Below are 21717 nucleotides of genomic sequence, written 5' to 3'. Positions count from 1 at the left end.
GTTCTGCGCTGGAGTAACGTGATATTCGGCTTACATTATCTCAAAGACCATATGAGGTGCACGGTATAAAAAAAGTAAATAAAATGGTTCTGAAACAGTGAAATCGTATTCCACTTACTGCATTGAAGTAAAATTACTACTGATACTCTGCATCAGTTCCTTTCTCAAACACACCCACCCCAACATGTCGTACAGAGCGTGGGTTATGCTAGTTAATTTAAAATGAAAGTCTGAAACGTCTTACATCAATAAGTATTCGACCCCCTGAGTCAAAACTTTGTATAAGCGCCTTTGGCAGTGATTACAGCTTCGAGTCTTCTTGGGTATGTCTGTATCAGCTTTGCACATCTGGATTTGGGGATTTTTCTCCCATTCTTCCTGCAGATTTGCTCAAGCTCTGTCAAGTTGGATGGGGAGTTTCGGTGAACAGCAATCTTCAAGTCTTTCCAAAGATTCTCAATGGGATTTAAGTCTGGGCTTTTGCTGGGCCACTCAAGAATGTTCACGTTCTTGTTCTGAAGCTATTCCAGTCTTGCTTTGCTTGTATGCTTGGGGTCATTGTCCTATTTGAATGTTAATCAATGCTGCAATCTAAGGTATTTTGTACTCTGAAGCAGGTTCTCCTCAAGGATTTTCATGTATTTGGCTCCTTCATTGTTCCCTCTATCTGTTCAAGTCTCCCAGTCCCTGCCACTGAAAAGCATCCCCATAGTATGATGCTGCCACCACCATGCTTCATGGTAGGGGTGGTGTTCGGTGGATGATGAGCTGTGCTCGGTTTCTGCCAGATGTAATGCTTTGTATTCAACCCAAAGAGTTAAATTTTCGTCTCATCAGACCACAGAATATTTTGCCTCATGCTCTCAGTCTTTCACGTGCCATTTTGTAAACTCCAGGTGTGCTGTCATGTGCCTTTTCTCAGGAGTGGCTTCTGTCTGGCCACTCTCCCATAAAGCCTATATTTGTGAAGTGCTGCAGAGATTCTTGTCCTTCCGGCAGGTTCTCCCATCTCAGCCCAGGAACTCTGTAGTTCTGTCAGAGTGGTCATTGGGTTATTGGTCACCTCCCTGACCAAGGTCCTTCTTGCCCGGTTGCTCAGTTTGGTCGGACGGCCAGCTGTCGGAAGAGTCTGGGTAGTTCCATATTCTTTCCATTGTCCAATGACGGAACTTCACTGTGTTCTTGGAAACTTTCACACTCTACAAATTGTTTTTTTCTCTCTCTTACCCAGATCTGTTCCTTCTCACAATTCTATCTTGGAGTTCTATGGTCAGTTCCTTGGACTTCATGGAAGAATTCTGCTCTGACATGCACTTTCAACTGTGAGACCTTGTATAGAAAGGTGTTTTTCTAACTCATGTCCAATCAATTTAATTGGCCACAGGTGGACTCCAATCAAGTTGTAGAGACATCTCAAGGATGATCAAAGGAAATTGGATGCACCCGAGCTCAGTTTGGAGCGTCCCAGCAAAGGGGTTGAATACTTATTGACGCAAGACATTTCAGACTTTCATTTCACATTAATTTGTAAAACACGTTTTCACTTTGTCATGATGGGGTATTTTGTGTGGATCAGTGACAAAAAAATTTAAATTCAATCCATTTTAAATTCAGGCTGTAACACAACAAAATGTGACAAAAGTCGAGTGGTGTGAATACTTTCTGAAGGCACTGTCGGTGGTGGAGATGGTAAAGTGTACAAAAATATTTCATTCGAAGTTGTGTGTTTGTAAGTCGATAGAAATATATGACATTTTGGAAGTAAATTGTATGTCTGATGACATTTCATTCTGATCTCAAAATAATTTGACTTGGCTCCTGCCCCGATGTTATTGTATACATGTGCTGAATATGAGAGAAATGCATCGTCATTTTCAAGTGGAGGCGAAGTAATATGTGGGTGAAGTTCACAAATGACTGAATATCTACGGTGATGGCAGAGTGGATAGAAGTACTGTTGACCACTGGGCGAAGTGTGTAAAAACCGGAGGAAGGAAAAGCTGACCTTTCTGGCCAGCCACGCAGCTGTCAGCCAGCCACAGCCATGACACCAGGCATCATCCAACACGTTGACATGATTCTACAGAATCGACGCATCACCTCAAGACGATTCGAATTTTGGAATTGGTGCAACCAGTGTGAGCAGAATAATCAACAGTTTCTGGTGTTGAAAGGTTTACACAAAATGAGTGCCTCAAAAACTGACACCCCACATAAGAACTGACGAAAAGATGGTTGTTCAGAATTTCTTGGACACTTTGAGGCAGAGGGAGATGTGTTTCTATCACGCATTGTCACAGCTGATGAAACCAGTATTCATCACTTTGAGCCGAGATTAAGTGACAATCTCTGGAGTGGTACCACCCAAACTCCCCACGTTAAAATAAGTTTAAGGTTGTTCCTTCTGCGGGCAAAGTGATGGCTATTGTCTGTTGATATATGAAAGGAGTTATCCTGGTGGACATCATGCCGAAAGGACCCTGAAGCCTACATCAAAACACTGAAGAAACTGAAGACCCATTTGCAACAAGACAAGAACTAATCGAATTGTCCTTGTCATACACACACAACCTGTCCACCAAGTTTCATCCAAATTCGTCTGTTACTTTTTGAGATCTGCTCACAGACAGAGATGGGTGAAAAAACCTCCATCGAGCTTCGGTGGCCGTGCTAATAATATCACCGACAGGGAATGCTTGCATTTGTTTCCCATTGATAAGGATGGAGATTTTGCATAAAATTAGGGCATGTTGTCAGACTATGTATTCACATTTTGGTGAGCTTTCATGCTCTTACATCTTACATGTGGCTGAGAAAAAAAAGACATTGGCGCATTTGTCTTGGAACGACCCTCATACTCGTATAAGCCCCCAAACGGCTGATACCTGGATGGGGGCTGAAAATACTAAAAGTTTATTTGGACACAGGTGCTTAATCTTCTGGCCCCATTTGCATTAAGAATGAGGATCCCATTAATGGAACAGAGGTGTGTCAATAAAAAATGTGTAATTGTAAGTCATGGTGTATCACAAGAATGGACTGTAATCTTTGTTTCTCACCTCTGAAGAAGATGTACTTTACAGATGGGTGACAGGAGGTATAGCCATAAAGTGTCAACTTAAACAGGACCACTTTAAACTGATCCATCGACAATAATGTTGCATTTATTTATCTATTTATTTTAAAATATGGTTTTGGAGTGTTGTGGTTTTGGAGGTCCGGGGCTGTCATGTGGTTGGAGTCTGTTCCATTTTCTCAGAATTGCCGTTTTCTCAGAACCATTTTATTTCACATCTCAAATTCTGAAGATTTTATAAACATCGTTAGTTGCCCGTGTTCATAATGCCACCTACAGGCAGTACATTGCATCCCAAAACGTTGGGCTCAACCGAGATTGCTGCACAACCGAATGATGAAAAGGAGCTAGCAACTGCACATGGTGAGCCAAGCTTACATCAAGATCTAAGGATCATGTCAGAGCAAGAATCTGTTTTTTTAGTTTTTCCATATACATTTTGTGTGGAGTTCATGACAAGTCTGAATGTAATGCTTTGCAGAACCATTTGCCTACCGGGACATTTTGAGTCCTTCCAAGGGTTCCTTGCGACTTTGCATCCAAAACACTGGATTGGACGTGCAAGAGGTAACCTTGAAATCTTATACAACATTTATATGACCTTGAAGTCTCGTACAAGTAAAGTAATATCCAGGTTGTGGATGAAAAAATGAAAACACTAATGTAAAGTCACTCAATAGGGTGGTTAATGTAAACACCCCTTTTGAACATAATTAACAGCCTTATTTAATTATATCCTTTATCAAAGCTCAAACTTGGTCAGCTTGTTCTCCCTCGCTGGGGTCTTAATTTGCCATTTTTATCTTGCCAAAACGAAGTTTTTGCAAGATATGTTAGTCAGCTTGTATGTTTTTTTTTTTGTTTTGTTTGTCTGCAATCACGTATAAATCACTCTACAGAGCACAGTTATCATTGGAAATTTTTGTAACTTCGCATATCAGAGGCCTATAGAGGTCCCTTTCAGCGCATAAAATTTTGAAGGTCAAGGTCAAAGGTCAAGGTCACTTTGTCGCAAATCAGGGGAGTCGACGAAACCCTTATTTTTTGAGTAATTTTGATCGGATCGTCTTCAAACTTCATGGGAATATAGTTCATGGTCTGGCGCTCAGCTGATTAATTTTTGGTGGCGATTGGCCTTGACCTTCATGGTTAGCGCCTCAGGTCAAACATATTTGACCCCAAGGTCAAATTTTCAAGTTTTAGGAACCATATCGTGTAGTACCTGAAATTGAACACCTCGATGAGTGCTTTCTCGATATGTCAATCTTGAGGCATTATGACGTCATTTTGTGACGTTATGAGGCAAAAGCATATTTTTCATGGTTACTCTGTAGAACGATTCTCATCGGAATCTCTCGTAGGCAGATATTCCTCAAGGAGTCGCTCCTGGTGGATAGCAGCTCTGTTCACCTCAGTGTGACCTTAAAGAAGTCACATGTGGTCACCTTTTGGCAAGATACGGGTCACCCTGCGGGTGACATTGGTTTATTTTTTTATTTTTATTTTTTGGCCTGCTTAACAATGCCTCGACTTGGAAAAGGCTGCAATGGTGTCTCAATGATATTTTTTTACTTTCTTCACTCATGTCATTGAATGCCTGATCATCATACCTATGAATCGCTGGACACATTGCAATGCTTATAAACATCTGGCGACGTCAGCATTCTTGGCTTTATTTCATTTAAGCACATGCCAAATCCTCTAGACTCTAGAATCTCTTAAACTAAGCTGGATTACAAAATTTAAACTCCAGAATTGAACTTACCAGCAGTTCCGAATACCAAAAAGTGTTAATCTGTCCAATTCAGACATAGTTTGACATTTTGGGCATCTCCTGGAGATGTTTAATATGACTGACCGGCGAGCACTAATCGCTTGCCAAGCCCAGCCGTTCCTTGTCAACCGTTTTGTTGAAGTGCTTGCTTGAGTGCTTCAACCACTTGGCGAGTGCTTTACGATATTTACACTGTCACTGAATATATCGTTTGACTTGAACAAAGTCCAGGGCACATTCGCCTGCGTTTGGACGGGCAGTGCGTCTGCTTGCTGAAAATGTGCAATTTTATTTACCACGTTCCCCCTTTTTTGTACGATCTTCTTTCATTATAGGACCTGTCACTTCGGCATAGATGGATAAGATGAAAAATTAAATGTTTCTTTTTTTTAAGTTTTTTTTTTTTTAACTATTTTGTTTGAGTGCATACTTGAGAACTTCAAGCTTCGATGGTGATACGGCGACTTGATTCTGCATGGGGACATCTCCGGAGTTAGGAAGGTAAAATAAATTAGATGATTACAATGAGTAAAAAATGTTTTCAGTTGTTAAAAAGCAATGAATCACCACATCAAGGCAGGATAGCTGAGAGATACACACGCTCACTCAAAGCTGTCTACCCTGGGTTTGAATCCCGACCCATCTATAAACTGTCATCCCGGTGTTTCACAGGCAGAGTGATTCTTCAATGTGTGTGCAGTCCCTCAGAGGGACATTAAACTGGACATCACCTCTTCCGGAATACTCTCTCCCCTCTCTCTCTCTCTCTCTCTCTCTCTCTCTCTCTCTCTCTCTCTCTCTCTCTCTCTCTCTCTCTCTCTCTCTCTCTCTCTCTCTCTCTCTCTCTCTCTCAACAGCTTCCCCAGAGTGTAGCGCTTAATGGTTAGGGTGGTGGGCTTGTGATCTTAAGGTTCTGAGTTCAAATCCTGCTTTACCATTGAATTAATACCAGGTGAGGTTGACTCAGCCTGTCATCCTTCCGAGGTAGGCAAAATGAGTACCAGTTTGCTGGGATGATTGAGCCAATCGTGTATCCCGCATCTGAGTGGTGACCTGTCCAAGATTGTGCCCAACAGCCCAGGAGACTGATTTGGCAGCACTAACCCTCTAGACAGAGTATGGTCCCAATGGATGGATGAATAGTGCAGCATGTATGAATCAGATTCGGAGTGAGCCAACCAGACGGGTGCGAAGGTTGCTGCATGTGCGAGCATGCATGCAGGCAGACCTTAGCCAGATAGATAGTGGGTTTTAAATGTTCCCGCCTGGTTTATATAGAATCCGGCAGTTAAAAATAAGTTGTCGCTGTTTGGGCGCATTTTATCATCTTTCCTTTCCCCTCATGCTGCCTTTCCTTCCCCTCACACTGCCTTCCCTTCCCTTCCCCTTGTGCTGTCTTCCCTTCGCTTCCATTCATGCTGCCTTCTCCGTACCTTCCCCTCACGTTGCCTTCCCCTTCCCTTCCCCTTCCCTTCCCATCATGCTGCTTTCTCTCCCCCTTCCCTCTCCACCTCCCCCATGGAAATCTCCCAGTGGTCTCTGCCTACTGTATTAACATGCCGTTTTAACGTACCCCACTTCGTTCAATCCAGTACCACCACCCCCTCCCCCACCCCTTCTCCACAAGTCTCATGACCTAGCGCATGATGAGAACCCATACCCTCCCTACCTACCCTCATCCCTACCTTCTCATCAACACACTCCCCTCCCCACCTCCCCCCTCCTCTGTCCCCCATACTCTTCGCTCCTTCCCTCCCGGAGGTAGTGTATAGCGATGTTTGGTGAGGCACTGCTCTCCCTTTCTCCCTCTTCTCCCCTTCCTCACCCCCTCTTAGCCCCCCCACCCCTCCTCTCCCTTTGCTCCCTCTTTCCTCCATCCTCTCTCTCACCCTTCCCCTTCCATCCTCTCCCTCTCTCTATACCTTCTCTCTCCCTCTCTCTATACCTTCTCCCTCTCCCTCTCTCTATACCTTCTCTCTCTCCCTCTTCCCTCCATCCTCTATTCCTCCCCTCTCTCCTCCCACCCTAATATCCCTGTTAGCGAAGCGATGGGTTCCCCCTCCCCTCTCTCCTCCCCTTCCCCCAAATATCCCTGTAAGTGAAGTGATGGGGAGTATTTGCTGATTTTAAATAAAATGAAGATTTTAAAAGTCGCACAAAAATTATCGATTACACCACCCCGTCAAACACATTACATTAGTTATTCGTATCTTTTGTATGTGTCCTTTTTGACATCCTTAAAAACAGTAAGTTTCCTGTTTGGGATGAGTTTCAACTTTGTTTGCGGTGGGCAGACGGAGTAAAAATAAATATTCTCACTCCTCTCTACGCATGTGCAATCAGGAAGAATTCAAAGTAAAAGGACTGAAAAATGGCAGGTCTGTTTTCCAATTCATTTTTTGATTCATGCTCAACATAGAACATTAAATTGAAATAAGTATCTCCCCGTTGATAAACCGATGTTTGTGGACAGACGGATGGAGAGACGGGCAGACATGAACCAATTGCTTAACCCCGCTTTTTGCTTCGCGTGGTCATGACCAAAAATTTTAAAAGTCAAAGCAGACCATCTTCTTGAATCGAATTCAACTTCTCATTATTTGTGCTTCTTGCGAATGGGGGCTGACACATACACAATCCATGCCTGAGAAATGATGCAAACATTTGGCTGAATGCAGAATTGAATACCAGTCCAATATGCATTCACCAACAATGGCACACAATATCCATATACATCATCGGTATATACCAGCAGGGTATATGTATATAAGATCACTGATGGGTTCGTAGACGTCTCACCTCAAATGAGCATTTTTTTTTTGATGTGTGTATTCATAGAAATGAGAATTCAGTGTAACTATAGTATTCAGTGAGTAGATATTGCAGATATCCTCACCACATGGCTTCGTCAGTCCCCAACCTGCCCCCTCTCTCCATCCTCCCCATAGCTTTGCTTTCGGAAATTTCCATTCGGTATTTCTCATAGCATTTCATTCTGGTTTCCTATCCGATGATACATCGATCAGTCATTTCAGTTTCACTTTTCCACATCAGTTTTCACTTTGGTATATCAGTTTTGATTCTTTATTGCAACTTGTGATATGATGTGAATGGTGCACGAAAAATGTTGTCGAAAACGATTTTTGGGGCAATTTTTTTTCAATTTTCTATGGAGTCGAAAGTGGCTCAAGGGTCTTACAAGGTCAAAAAGGGTCTAAAGGTCTGATTGGTCAAAGGGATCGAAGTGGCATAAAAGGTCTCGGGTGCCTAAAGTTTTTTTTTTTTTTTTTTTTTTTTTTTTTTTTGATGGTCTTATGGATCAAAATTCAAGGACCAAATGTGTAGAGTTCAGAGAAAGTACATTCCAATGAGGTGGAAAACTAGAAGCAGAGAGAGACCAGGGTGGTTGAGTCTTGAGATAAGGAACGCTATTATGGAGAAGCAGAAGGCATTTATTAGGTTTAAAATAACAGGACTGGAGGTAAGATTTATATCACTATCGAAGTAAACAAAGGTAAGTTAAGAAAATAACTCTGCAAACCAAAAGAGAGTATGGGAAGGACATGGCTAAGAATATTCAGCATAGCAAATACAACCCGTCGCTTTGCTGACAGAGACAATATGGGAAGGTGGGGGGGGGGGGAGAAGGAGGGAGGGAAGAGAGAGAGAAGTGAGGCAGGTGTAGTCAGAGAGGGGAGAGGGGATGCAGAGAGGATGAATAAGGGGAAGGTAGGAAGTGGGAGAGTAGAGTGAGAAAAGGGGGGGGTGTGAAGAATGATATCTCACCAAACGTTGCTATACACTGTGAGGAAGGAGGGGTGCAAGGAAGGGGTGGGTGGGTGAGAGAGAGAGACAGACAGAGGTATGGGAGGAGTGTGCTACATTTAATTTGGATGGGGGAGTGAGGAGGGGACAGAGAGAAAGAGGGGTGGGGGGGAGGAGGAAAAAAAAGACAGGTGAGTGGTGGAGGTGGCATTGGCAAAGAGAATGATATGTGATGCTTTATGAACGAACACAAAAAATTACAAAAAAAACATGTCAGAACAGCTCTACACACAATAACACAACAGAGTTTGTAAAGTAATCCACTGGCACATCTGCAAAAACTTTGAATTCCAATTCCAGAAAATTTGTAGGAAAATGAACCAAAAGCAATCGCTGAAAACATTGAAGTACCGCTCACGTAAGACTTATGATCCCATCAGGCGTAAACATCGATTTCAATTTCAGTTGTGAAGTTAATGCTGGAGAATACCTGGCCAAGTTGCCCCAGAAGGTGGTCTACCATGTATGTATGCACAATGGCGAAGGTGTCATCCACGTACCTGTTTCAGAACCATGGGAGCCAATTCACATGAGACTCAAATATCGTTTGTTCGAGTTCCTCCATCACCAAATTAGCCACAACAACAGAGACTGGTGAATCCATAGCTGTGCCAAATATTTATTGATAGTGTGCACCGTCATAGAGGAAGGTCCTGCTGTTCGTTTTAGCAACATCCTCAGGTGTTAGTTGGCTGTTCTGACGAGCCATTTTCCAATCGTTTGAATGTTTGAATCGGTTGAGCATGATGCAACTTTTTCCAGTGGGGCTTAATAAGGGAACGCTCTTCATCTGGCACCTATTTTTTGAGCTTCCCAACAAGGTTGCCCCTCTTGATATTGGCAAGAAGTGACAATACTGCTGGTATAGTTTTTATAGTCCAATGAACATGCAAACAACAGCACTATGATAAGGCAGAGAATATACTGGTGTGCAGTTTTTATTTTACATCCTGACAATGAGGATGTTCTTCCTTTTCTGTTTCTGGTCTTGCATGCATTATAATGCTCTAAATCAGCATTCCTATTCATGACACCTCTCCTGAAATAGTGCATCAACCATCTTGCTTAACTAGTAGTTTTACTCTGTTTACATTCAGCAAAGCAACCTGCACCATCGGTGAGTTATATGCCATCCCATTTTGATTGTCATCTTTTCAAGTTACTTGGTAGCCAATGAGCAGTTTATCACATCTTTAATCTGCAGCACATGCTTTGCAATGCAATGCAAGTTGATTGTGATTCAATGAGTAGAATCGGGGAATGCTTGACTGTGTTTATGTTTCAGGAGTCAAGCCAGACAGTGGTGTCTCCGGGACCATGGGAACCCCAGAGAACACCCACCTCGTCACCAGCATCAAGTCCAAATGTGCAAAACCGACATTTCTTCAACTACCCAACTTCACCACAATCACCTGTGTTTTTGACCCCAATGGCGCAAAAGAATACTTCAACACCTTTGAACTCACCGGAATCTTTAGAGCACAATCTTCCGCCATCCCCACTTTCTGGACCGTTATATTCGTCCTCTTTATCCCCAGCAAACGATCCATCCAAATCTGTGCCAGGTTTCCACTTTCTTCAGTCACCAGATACACATAGACCCCTCAACCAATCGTCCTTAATATCACCTTCTCCAGGGCCACTATCTCCAAATTCCTTGTCTTTACATACCCCGACAGGGCCAGGATCTCCTGACCAACAACCTGCATCTGCGTCTCCAATGAGGTCTAATAATCAATGGATGTATTCTGACACCACTAAAGCTCCTCAAATATCCCCTTCCCTCAAAATTCCACCAGCTGTATCTCATGGACTTGTTTCAGGCCTTCCCACAGTTCCGATTGTTCCGCCTCGATCATATCTTCCACGGACCAGCAGACTTTCAGCTGATCTTCCTCTTGCAGTAAAAACTAAAGATAATCTTCAACCTGAGTCAAAACTGAAAGTTGCATATCCTGATGTGAATAATGAGGACTTATTTTTTAAGAATTTAAACACGATTGATCGATTCGTGCTGGAAGCACAGGCGAACTGGACTAAAGCTGGACTTTGTACGGAAGACATTAATGAAACGAATCGAAGAAGCCATTCCAGTAGTTCTGTCTCTTCACCTGAGGTTCTACAAGCACCTTCCCCTATACCACAATCACTCACTACATTTGAGGATAAAAAGCCAGCAGTGGTGAGAACAGGGGGAACTGCAGAGAGATCAAAATTGGCAAATAGTTTTGTCTCAGCTGCACAAACCGATAACGAAGATATCTTTTCCAAAGAATTAATAACGAGCACCGTCGGTGAGACAAATTTTCAAACCGAATCATCTATTACAAGCCAGGTTAATGAAATGACAGACCATCCTCTTTCCCCAGAAGAAATTGCAGTGTGTCTTGTGGAGGAAGAAGAACAAAAGGATGAGTCACATATACAAGGAGCAATTGGTCATCCAAATAGGTTTCTCCTTACACCTCCATCAAGTCCACCACCACCTCCACCCACTTCGGAAGAACCAGCAACATTACCGCTTTATAAGCCACATCCAGTCAAGCGAAAAACGCCACTTGCCACAAGCCCTCAACCTCCAATTCCTCCACGTCAGTGTATGCTTCCACATGGAAAGTCACTTGAAGAGAGCATCGATGATATCCCATTTGCAGATGAGGATGATGAAGACGAGGAAGCTGCGGCACATGAAATTAGTCGAGCATCTGAAGATTCATTTCATACACCACCTACAAGTCGTGTGCCAAGGTTTCACAAAGGCATGGCTGAGTGGGCCCGGGGTACCCCTTTCGCAGAGACGGCATCACCTGTTTTATCACACAAGGAACAACGATCACCAGAGGAAGTCGCTGAAAATCGGCTTTGGGAGCAGGAACAAAATGTTCAAAGTAGCTTGCTGCGAGAAATGTTGGCTCGGCAACGTGAAAAAATTAAAGAGAAAATAGAAGCAGGAAGCATTGGTGATGCTTCTTGCTTTAGTAACCCAAATTATCACCAAGAGCAGCCACTTATCGGTGAGGGAAACTTCAAAAGGAGACCTGGATGTAGGTATCCGAGCAAGTTGCGAAAATCTACAGTCTCTCAAGGACCAGGTGGGTCAACAAGAAAAGGATTTGCAGGAGAAGGAAGTAGTGAGACTTCCCAAACTTCCACAGAGGAGATGCCAACAAAATCACAGAGGAAGCATTCACTGTTTTCATCGCACAAAAATAAGAATAAAGACAAAGTGCAAGTTAACACTTGGTGTGGGGTACCTGGAGTATCTGGAGTGGGGCAAAAAAGTACCTGGAGTGGGGCAAAAAAGACTACCAAAATTCGCTCTCCAATATGGAATATTTTGAAGAACTGCAAAGACCGCCAAAAAGCACCAGAGGTCGAGGAAGCCAATTCAAGCAGGGCATCAAGCGGGGGCACTGGTGATTCTGGCAGTGAGAAAGCTGCCTTTGTTGGCAGAAATCTCAGTAAGTCAAGAGATATGTTTTGTTTTTATGCATGTTTTCAAATGGACCATGAAAGCAAACTATCAACCTCATTTCCTTTTTGATTATCTTTATTCATCCCATCACAGCCTTCTCCCAGAGAATCCCTGTGAGCCCATTGGAGGACGACTCTGAATTGTCCAGTGAGGAAGTGTTAAACCCAAGTCGCATCCACAGGACTCAGGTAGCCATGCACGATAAATGTGTCTTCAATTGTGATTTGTCTTTCATTTAATTGTTTGAAAAATTCAGAACGACCATAATAAAGTGCTGTGGTTAATACAACTTTGTTTTTCTTCTTCTTAACGGAAGTTCAGGAATTATGAAAAGAGCTGTTGTTTATTATTGGCTTGAACAAAATGCAAGTTTGTTAGTTTTGAAAACAAATTCATTGATTACAGATAATTACCTTCACCGCCGAAGGTGAAGGAGGTTATGTTTTCACCCCTCTCTGTCTGTCTGTGTGTCTGTCTGTCTGTTTGTCTGTTAATCTGTTTGTGTGCAGGATATCTCAAAAAGTTGTGGACTGATTCGGACGAAACTTGGTGCACAGGTTGTGGGTGTATGACAATGACGAATCGATTCGATTTTGGTGAAGATCAGAATCCGGATCTGGATACGAGAATTATATAAATTTTTTTTAAGTGATGTCTTCACCATTGAGAGATGGGGCCAAAAACGAAAGAGAGCATGGTGCTTCAAAAATGTATTGGGCCTGATATGTTCTCGTGGATCAGGAATTACGTTTCAGAGAAATGCGCTCTTCCGATTGCCCTTCGAGTTATAACTGTATGTTGAATTTACTTTGTTGCTGTGCGTTATATAGAATAGGTATACCTAAGGGTGCAGCACTCTTATCGATTTAGTTCAGGAAAGAAGATCAACCATGGTATGAACATTTAACCCCAATTTAACCACAAAATAATTCACCCCTCATTCCCGACCCCGTCCCCTGCCCATGGGAATGTGATACAGAGAGAATGAGTAAACTTGAAGGTCCACAGAATCAGAAAAATAATTAATATCTATTTTTGATATGATTATACAGATTTTAAAATAATAAAGATCTGAATGTGGTTTTTAATTCTAATTTTTTTGAGGTGTTACAGTTAAAAAGCAAACCCGTCGGGTACCGCCCCTAAAAATTCCAGATAAACTGCCATGACATAATCGAGGGAAAGATTCTCAGCATGCGCCGGATAATGGCCGCACGACTCGCTGCAGACTCATCGGAAAGTGAATTTGACAAATAATTTTCTGATCCTGAATCCCCAGATTACGACGATAATCAAAATCATTATGTAGGACTGGCTGTCAGACAGTACGTGCATGAACCCAAGGTCGAGATGACGTCATGGGAGAGGCAGGGCCAAGCTAGCATTTTGCCAATCGAGCATAAAAGGGCACCAAATGACATTAAAATTTTACTTTCAAGATATTTATACAAGAAAAGAACGATTAAGTGTTAAGTGAAGCCATATCCATTCATGAAACCCAACATGTATTTCTGATTTTGTGGACCTTTAAATAAATCATCCTTAATATCACCTTCTCCAGGGCCACTATCTCCAATTTGCATGTCTTCACATACCCCGACAGAGCCAGGATCTCCTGTCCACCAACAACCTGTATCTGCATCTCCAACTAGGTTGCAACTTTCGCCTGTAGATGGAGAATAATTCAAGTTGTTCATCCACTGACCCCTGCCAGAGGGAGCGGGTATCAACGCATTTTCTGCTCCCGGAGGGAACGAGTGTTGCTATTACGAAAAGGAGATGCTTCCGTCCATCCGTCACGAATAAGTTAAACCTCGAGTAGGGATGGGGGTATTTACACCATATTAGTAGGGTGAATATACTGATTCTGGCTTACTTTCCCCCATGTTAATGAATGGGGGATTTTCAGCGATTCATTTTTTTTCCCGAAAAATAAACCCCCTTTTTACCCCAAGGTATATTACTTGTCTCCCCTTTTAACCTAGGGGCACTCTTTTCAAATAACCAATGCAATAAGATAAAGATTTGTTCAAGTAGTAATTTAGTAATGTGATTTGTTAAAGGTGATTCTAAAGAAATATCTGAAACATGTAAGCCTAGGGCCACTCTTTTTCAAATAACCAATGCATATTGTTTAGCTCACTCATTGAACCTATAAAGATTTGTTCATTCTCAAATTCCTTCAATAGATTAATTTTCTTTGCACAATAATCCCCATCTAAAATATTTAAAAATAAAACATTTGAATCTTTATATTTTTTAAGATACCCCTTTTGTGCCATTACGAAATGATAAACTTCTCTTAATGCTCTTGTTTGACCACCTCCTGAGCCACATATCATTTTGAGATTATATTAAATTGTTTTTCCATTGTTCAATTGATAACCATCAAAGTTTTCAGTCCATTCAAGGATATTAATTTTTTTCTTTACATCCTCTAACTTACTAGTTTTTAAATTGATTCGCTTATTTGTTTTATTTATCTTTGTTTTAGTTATTTTTTCAATAAGACTTATTTGATATTTTTCACATTCATTATGTTTTCCATTTATATACCAAGACTGAGATTTTCTCCACTCTTTAGTTTGATTAATACTTGGTTTGACCATTTATATATTGTGAAAAAATGTGGCGGTAGCCCTTAAAAACCCTAACCCATCTTCCCATCGTTAAAACACAATCTATTCTATACACTCCATCATGGAATATCCATATGGAACACAATCTATTCTAAATCTATCTAAAATAAATCTCATCATCAAAGGCTCATAATGCCTTTATATTTACTTCTTCACTATATATCTTATGTTTATAACTTCTTATTGTATTCATTTTCCTATATTCTTTCTTATTCATCAAACAATTATAATAATTTCTAAAAGTTATTGATTTCTTTATTACATATTTCTTTATTCCCTTTAACCTTTTATCAATCTGATCACCATACTTATAAGCATATGCCTTTGCTCTCAATCCAATGAACTCACTCATTACTTTTCCACCCAACTCATCCTTAAACTTACCAATAACCTTTTCATTCTTTTTTGAAAACAACTCACTCTTTATACTAAAATTACTTGCATCATATACTCCAATATTTTTCTTCATATCTTTATAAACATCATCAGTTTTAATATCTAGGATAAAACTATCAGTGTCCACATACAACAATGAAACATTTTCACCATACTCTTTCTTTAAGCTTTCTTTAAGCTTTAAAATCACATACCCCTCGAACGCGGGGCTTGCTTTGGGATTTGAGGTTGACCTTTTTTTCGGTTGAATTTTTTTTGAGGAAAGAAAAAGCAAGGTTGGAGTACGAGTAGATAGTGACAGAACAAGGAATGAAACAGGAAAGGGAGATGAACCAATTGAGGGAAACTATGAGATTGGAGAAGGAGGAACAAGAGAGACAGTGGATAAGAAACAGACAGAAGAACGAATGAAACAGGAAAGGGAGATCAACAAAATGAAGGAAACTATGAGATTGGAGAATGAAGAACATGAGAGACGGTGGAGGAGAAAACAAAAAGGAAACGAGGTTGATCTCCAGGTCATACAGAATTCACAGTTCGAATTAAAATAAATTTTTATAAAGAAGGGCGTATCGTTTGTATGAGAATAGAACAATGGGGGTATGATATGAATGATTTAGGGTATTACTGGTCATTTAAAATTGACCTAGAAGACCTGGAACAATTAAATCAGTCTCGTAAGGAAGAATATTATCCACTTGGTATAGAGAATGAGTTTTGTGGAGCCACGATTAGTAAACAACAAATAATAGAATTTAATAAGGGTAAATATAATAATGGTTTTGCCCTAGTTTATATCATGAAAACAGAAAAAAACAGGATTATATATAATAAGTATGGAAATACAAAATTATTTAACTATGGGAAGATGGGGAGGTGTTTCGTGTCATAATATTATTCTGACATATATTTCTAATACATAAATGACAGCAAGAAGGCTTCAACAAAATTATCATTTCTGTGTCCAAGCATACCTTCAAGAAAAGGGTATTCGGTATTTTAATAAATATGTTCTACAACATAAGAATGAGGTATTTTCAATAAAAGATTGGCATTATGCTGATGTTGATAAACCAACAACTTTGGATTTAATAAAAATGTTAAATAAACCAATGTCACCTCAGGGTGACCCGTATCTTGCCAAAAGGTGACCACGTGTGACTTCTTTAAGGTCACACTGAGGTGAACAGAGCTGCTATCCACCAGGAGCGACTCCTTGAGGAATATCTGCCTACGAGAGATTCCGATGAGAATCATTCTACAGAGTAACCATGAAAAATGTTTGCCTCATAACGTCACCAAATGAAGTCATAATGTCTCAAGCTTGACATATCTAGAAAGCACTCATCAAGGTGTTCAATTTGAGGTACTACACGATATGGTTCCTAAAACTTGAAAATTTGACCTTGGGGTCAAATATGTTTGACCTCAGGTACTAACCATGAAGGTCAAGGCCAATTGCCACCAAAAACTAATCAGCTGAGCGCCAGACCATATACTACATTCCCATAAAGTTTGGGGACGATTAGATTAAAATTACTCAAAAAATAAGGGTTTTGTCAACTTCCCTGATTTGCGACAAAGTGACTTTGACCTTTGACCTTGACCTTCAAAATTTTATGCGCTGAAAGGGACCTCTATAGGCCTCTGATATGTGAAGTTACAAAAATTTCCAATGATAACTGTGCTCTGCAGAATTTTTTACAGACAAAAAAAAAAAAAAACTTACAAGCTGACGAACATATCTTGCAAAAACTTCATTTTGGCAAGATAAAAATGAAAAAATTATAAAGTTAAGAAAACGTAAGGCTCTTTTGGAAATTCAAAAGAAATTTTATTGGTTTCCTGTTGTAAAAAAAATTATTTTGGATACAGGAATAACAAGACATCCTGTTGAATATATGTATGATATTCTATGGGGTGTAAGTGATTCAAGGATAGTAAGGGACGAGGAAGAAGTTGAAGAGAGAGGAGGAAAAGGAAAAGATAGAGAAGGAGAGGGAGAAGAGAGAGGAGGAGAGGGAGAAGAAAAAGAAGGAGGAAAGAGAGAAGAGAGAGAAGGAGGAGAGGGAGGAGAGGGAGGAAAAAGTGAGAATTAATAAATATGAAAATATGGAAACCAGTGAGATGAAAAAAAGATTGGAGGTATTACAGAAGATAAATAAATCTCAACTCACCGAGGAGGAAAACAAAGAATTGACAAGTCTATTTGCAATATTTTCGACAAGACTATTGACATCGTTTTCAAGGACAAGATATTGACTTTGATTGAATTTTTTCATTTTTTTCTTAAATAAATGGAAGAGAGAGTGAAGGCATTTCTAAGGATTCTTTATGTTTTAAAAATTAAGATTCAAATGTGCATGTTGGAAACTAAAAAGGTTTTTGCACTCTGCAGGAATTTTTCTCATAAATGAATGAGTTATTGTCTCAAATGTAAAAAGAAAACTAATACTAAAAATATTTCATATTTTAAATGTAAAAATAACAGTGTTAGACAAAAAGGTATATGTTCGGTGTGTGGTTCAAAAAAAATCAATTTATCTCCAAACACAAACTCGGAGGAGATGTACAAAAGTTTTTATCAGGAAGTAAATTTACAACTACTGGAATACCAGGGGAATTACATCTACCAGGGTATTCTTTCTGTGATCCAGGCACAAACTTGGATAAAGATTAAATGAGGCAGACAATCCTAAATCATGGAGTAAGCCCATCAATAGGGTTGATGAAGTGTGCATGAGACACGATATTTATTATGGGAATACCACAACTTTGGAAGAAAAGCATGAAGCCGACAGAGAAATGTTGTATAATTTGTCTCTGATACAAAATCCAACCTTGAGAGAAAAAGTTGATAGGTTCATCGTGAAGAAGATGATCAGTGCTCGTGAAGAAGATTGAAACTTGGACTTGGAAATTCAAAAAACTTTTAGGCTCTAATGATGTCATTAAGATTGAAGAGCAATTCGCTGGTGAATTACATAAATCAATATTCACAAAGTTTCAGAGAAGGAAGGTTTATTCCAAGGAAGTTGATTATATCTGGTCTGCTGATTTGATTGAACTCAATACTGATAAGGGGTACAAGTATGCTTTAACCGTTATTGATTTGAGGAGTAGATACGCATGGGTTTTCCCTTTAAAAAAACAAAACAGGTAATACTCTTATGTTAGCCTTTCAACAGATATTTAATAAAAGTAAGAGAAAACCTAAAAAATTGTGGACTGATGAGGGTAGAGAGTTTTATAACAAGACATTTATGAATTTTCTAAAACATAACAGTATTACATAAAACAGTTTAATGAAGGGAAGGCCGTTGTTGAACGTTTTAATCGTACCTTAAAAGAGAGACTATATAAAAATTTACACAACTCGGTTCACAACAATGGTCATCTTTTATTCAGTATATTGTGGATAAGTATAATGACACGATTCACACGTCAACGAATATGAAACCATCAGAAACATTTACAAAATTAAAATATGAAAAAGAGATTAATGTCAGAAAACCTAAGTTCAAAGTTGGTGATATCGTAATAAGAATATCTTCTTCCTCTTTCGGCTGCTCCCGTTAGGGGTCGCCATAGCGGATAATCCGTATGATCCGCATCGTGATTTGGCACATGTTTTACGCCGGATGCCCTTCCTGACGCAACCCTGGTCGCCTCTTACGACACAGGGATATGGTACACCTATTTTAACCTGGGTATACACCGACCCAGTATACTGGTACTCATTTCGCCGACCTCGGAAGGATGACAGGCTGAGTCAACCCCCTGGTGTATTAATTCAGTGGCCCAACGGGGCTTGAACTCAGGACCTCTTGGATCCCAAGCCGCTGCCCGAACCACTGCGCCAACACCAGGTGTATCGTAATAAGAATATATAGGTGGAAATCTCATTTTGAAAAAGGTTATATTAAACGATGGACGAATGAAATTTTAAAAATTGTTTATGTAATAGATACGGTTCCTTGGACTTATAAGATATATGATTTAGAAGGGGAAGAGATTTTAGGTTCATTTTATTCACAGGAATTACAAAAGACAAAACTAAGCAAATAATACCCATGGGAGCAATTGGTTGGTGCTTCACTCCCTCCAACTATACACCGTTGTGGACACTCGAGGGCCAAGTCTGAGGTGTATAACAGGGTTAAATAAAAAAATATATATAATGTGTGTCAAGGGGGACGTTCCTAGATCTGTGAACCCCAAACACAGAATCCTCAACTGAATAGTCAAGGCTTAACTTTTGTTTGTTGGTGTGTGTGCAGTGGGGGACGTTCTTAGATATGTGAACCCCAAACACAGAATCCTCAACTGAATAGTCAAGGCTTAACTTTTGTTTGTTGGTGTGTGTGTGTGTGTGTGTGTGTGTGTGTGTGTGTGTGTGTGTGTGTGTGTGTGTGTGTGTGTGTGTGTGTGTGTGTGTGTGTGTGTGTGTGTGTGTGTGTGTGTGTGTGTGAGAGATGGGTTGGCGCTTCACTCTCTCCTACTATACACCATTGTGGACACTCGAGGGCCAAGTCCGAGGTGTATAACAGGGTTAAATAAAAAAAAATATATAATGTGTGTCAAGGGGGACGTTCTTAGATCTGTGAACTCCAAACACAGAATCCTTGATTACATAGTCAAGGCTTAACTTTTGTGTGTGTGTGTGTGTGTGTGTGTGTGTGTGTGTGTGTGTGTGTGTGTGTGTGTGTGTGTGTGTGTGTGTGTGCAATTGGTTGGCGCTTCACTCCTTCCTACTGTACACCGTTGTGGACACTCGAGGGCCAAGTCCGAGGTGTATAACAGGGTTAAATTAAAAAATATATATAATGTGTGTCAAGGGGGATGTTCCTAGATCTGTGAACCCCAAACACAGAATCCTCGACTACATAGTCAAGGTTTAACTTTTGTTTGTTGGTGTGTGTGTGCAGTGGGGGGACGTTCTTATATCTGTGAACCCAAACACAGAATCCTCAACTAAATAGTCAAGGCTTAACGTGTGTGTGTGTGTGTGTGTGTGTGTGTGTGTGTGTGTGTGTGTGTGTGTGTGTGTGTGTGTGTGTGTGCAATGGGTTGGCGCTTCACTCCCTCCTACTATACACCGTTGTGGACACTCGAGGGCCAAGTCCAAGGTGTATAACAGGGTTAAATTAAAATATATATATATATATATATATATATATATATATATATATATATATATATATATATATATATATATATATATATATATATATATATATATATATATATATATATAATGTTGTCAAGGGGGACGTTCTTAGATCTGTGAACCCCAAACACAGAATCCTCAACTGAATAGTCAAGGCTTAATGTGTGTGTGTGTGTGTGTGTGTGTGTGTGTGTGTGTATGTGTGTGTGTGTGTGTGTGTGTGTGTGTTTGTGTGTGTTTGTGTGTGTGTGTGTCCCAACCCTCACATTCAAAATCTCAACCCCAACCCTCACATTCAAAATCTCAACCCCAACCCTCACATTCAAAATCTCAACCCCAACCCTCACATTCAAAATCTCAACCCCAACCCTCACATTCAAAATCTCAACCCCAACCCTCACATTCAAAATCTCAACCCCAACCCTCACATTCAAAATCTCAACCCCAACCCTCACATTCAAAATCTCAACCCCAACCCTCACATTCAAAATCTCAATCCAACCCTCACATTCAAAATCTCAACCCAACCCTCACATTCAAAATCTCAACCCAACCCTCACATTCAAAATCTCAACCCCAACCCTCATTCAAAATCTCAACCCCAACCTTCACATTCAAAATCTCAACCCCCTACTCCAACCTTCACATTCAAAATCCCATCCCTCACCCCAACCCTCACATTCAAAATCTCAACCCCAACCCCCCAACCCTCACATTCAAAATCTCAACCCCAACCCAACCCTCGCCCAACACAATGTCTTTTTTTTCAATACGTATTTCAACAATATATATTCTTTAATGTTTTTTTTTTCTCTTCTTCCAATTCTGTCTTTTAAGACTTTCAGGTTTGATGAAGTAGAAAGGTAAAGTAAGACCCTTCCTGCACTTTCTTCCCAGAACTAACAATATATTTTTTTATGTTTTTTTCTCTTCTTCCAATTCTGTCTTTTAAGGCTTTCAGGTTTGGTGAAGTAGAAAGGGGAAGTAAGAACTTTCTTGATATTGCTCTCATCAAGCACCATCCAACAAAGAACTACATCGATAGGTTTAGATCCCAAAGAGTGGTAGCATTTCAAGTCTCTAAAATATCCCCAACTTTCCAAGTCTCCAAGGTATAACCACATTCCTGTTGAGTTTCCAAGATACGTATCACATTGTGAGTTATCAAGCCAGAACCCACATTTCAAGTCTCCAAAAATATAACCATCTATCCAAGACTCCAAGGTAGAACCACAATTTCCAGAAATATTGTGGGTTTTGGTGATAGATCTCACATAGTATAACTGTGGATCATCAAGGAAAACTCCATTTTTCCAATTTTTATGGGTTTCGTTGATTGAACTCACATAATATAACCGTGGA

At 40.3% G+C, this 21717-nt stretch overlaps 1 protein-coding gene across 17 annotated transcripts in view; it reads left to right on the top strand.

Moving 5' to 3' along the window:
- Positions 1-21717, top strand: part of MICAL3 (microtubule associated monooxygenase, calponin and LIM domain containing 3) — a 329542-nt gene that overhangs the window by 210287 nt on the left and 97538 nt on the right. For all 17 annotated transcript variants that reach the window (XR_015058963.1, XR_015058964.1, XM_085884102.1 and 14 more), the window contains 4 exons: positions 3356-3439; positions 3558-3643; positions 9961-12136; positions 12244-12338. Coding sequence is in view for 15 of the 17 variants with exons in the window: in XM_085884102.1 (XP_085740228.1) it covers positions 3356-3439; positions 3558-3643; positions 9961-12136; positions 12244-12338 (2441 nt within the window). In the remaining 2 variants the exon portion in view is untranslated. The remainder of the gene's footprint in view (positions 1-3355; positions 3440-3557; positions 3644-9960; positions 12137-12243; positions 12339-21717) is intronic.

Source organism: Eptatretus burgeri, chromosome 6 (assembly GCF_056783735.1).
Source record: "Eptatretus burgeri isolate ZD-2024b chromosome 6, Ebu_testis_v1, whole genome shotgun sequence".
Lineage (NCBI taxonomy): Eukaryota > Metazoa > Chordata > Myxini > Myxiniformes > Myxinidae > Eptatretus > Eptatretus burgeri.
This window is presented reverse-complemented; position numbering and strand designations above follow the sequence as displayed.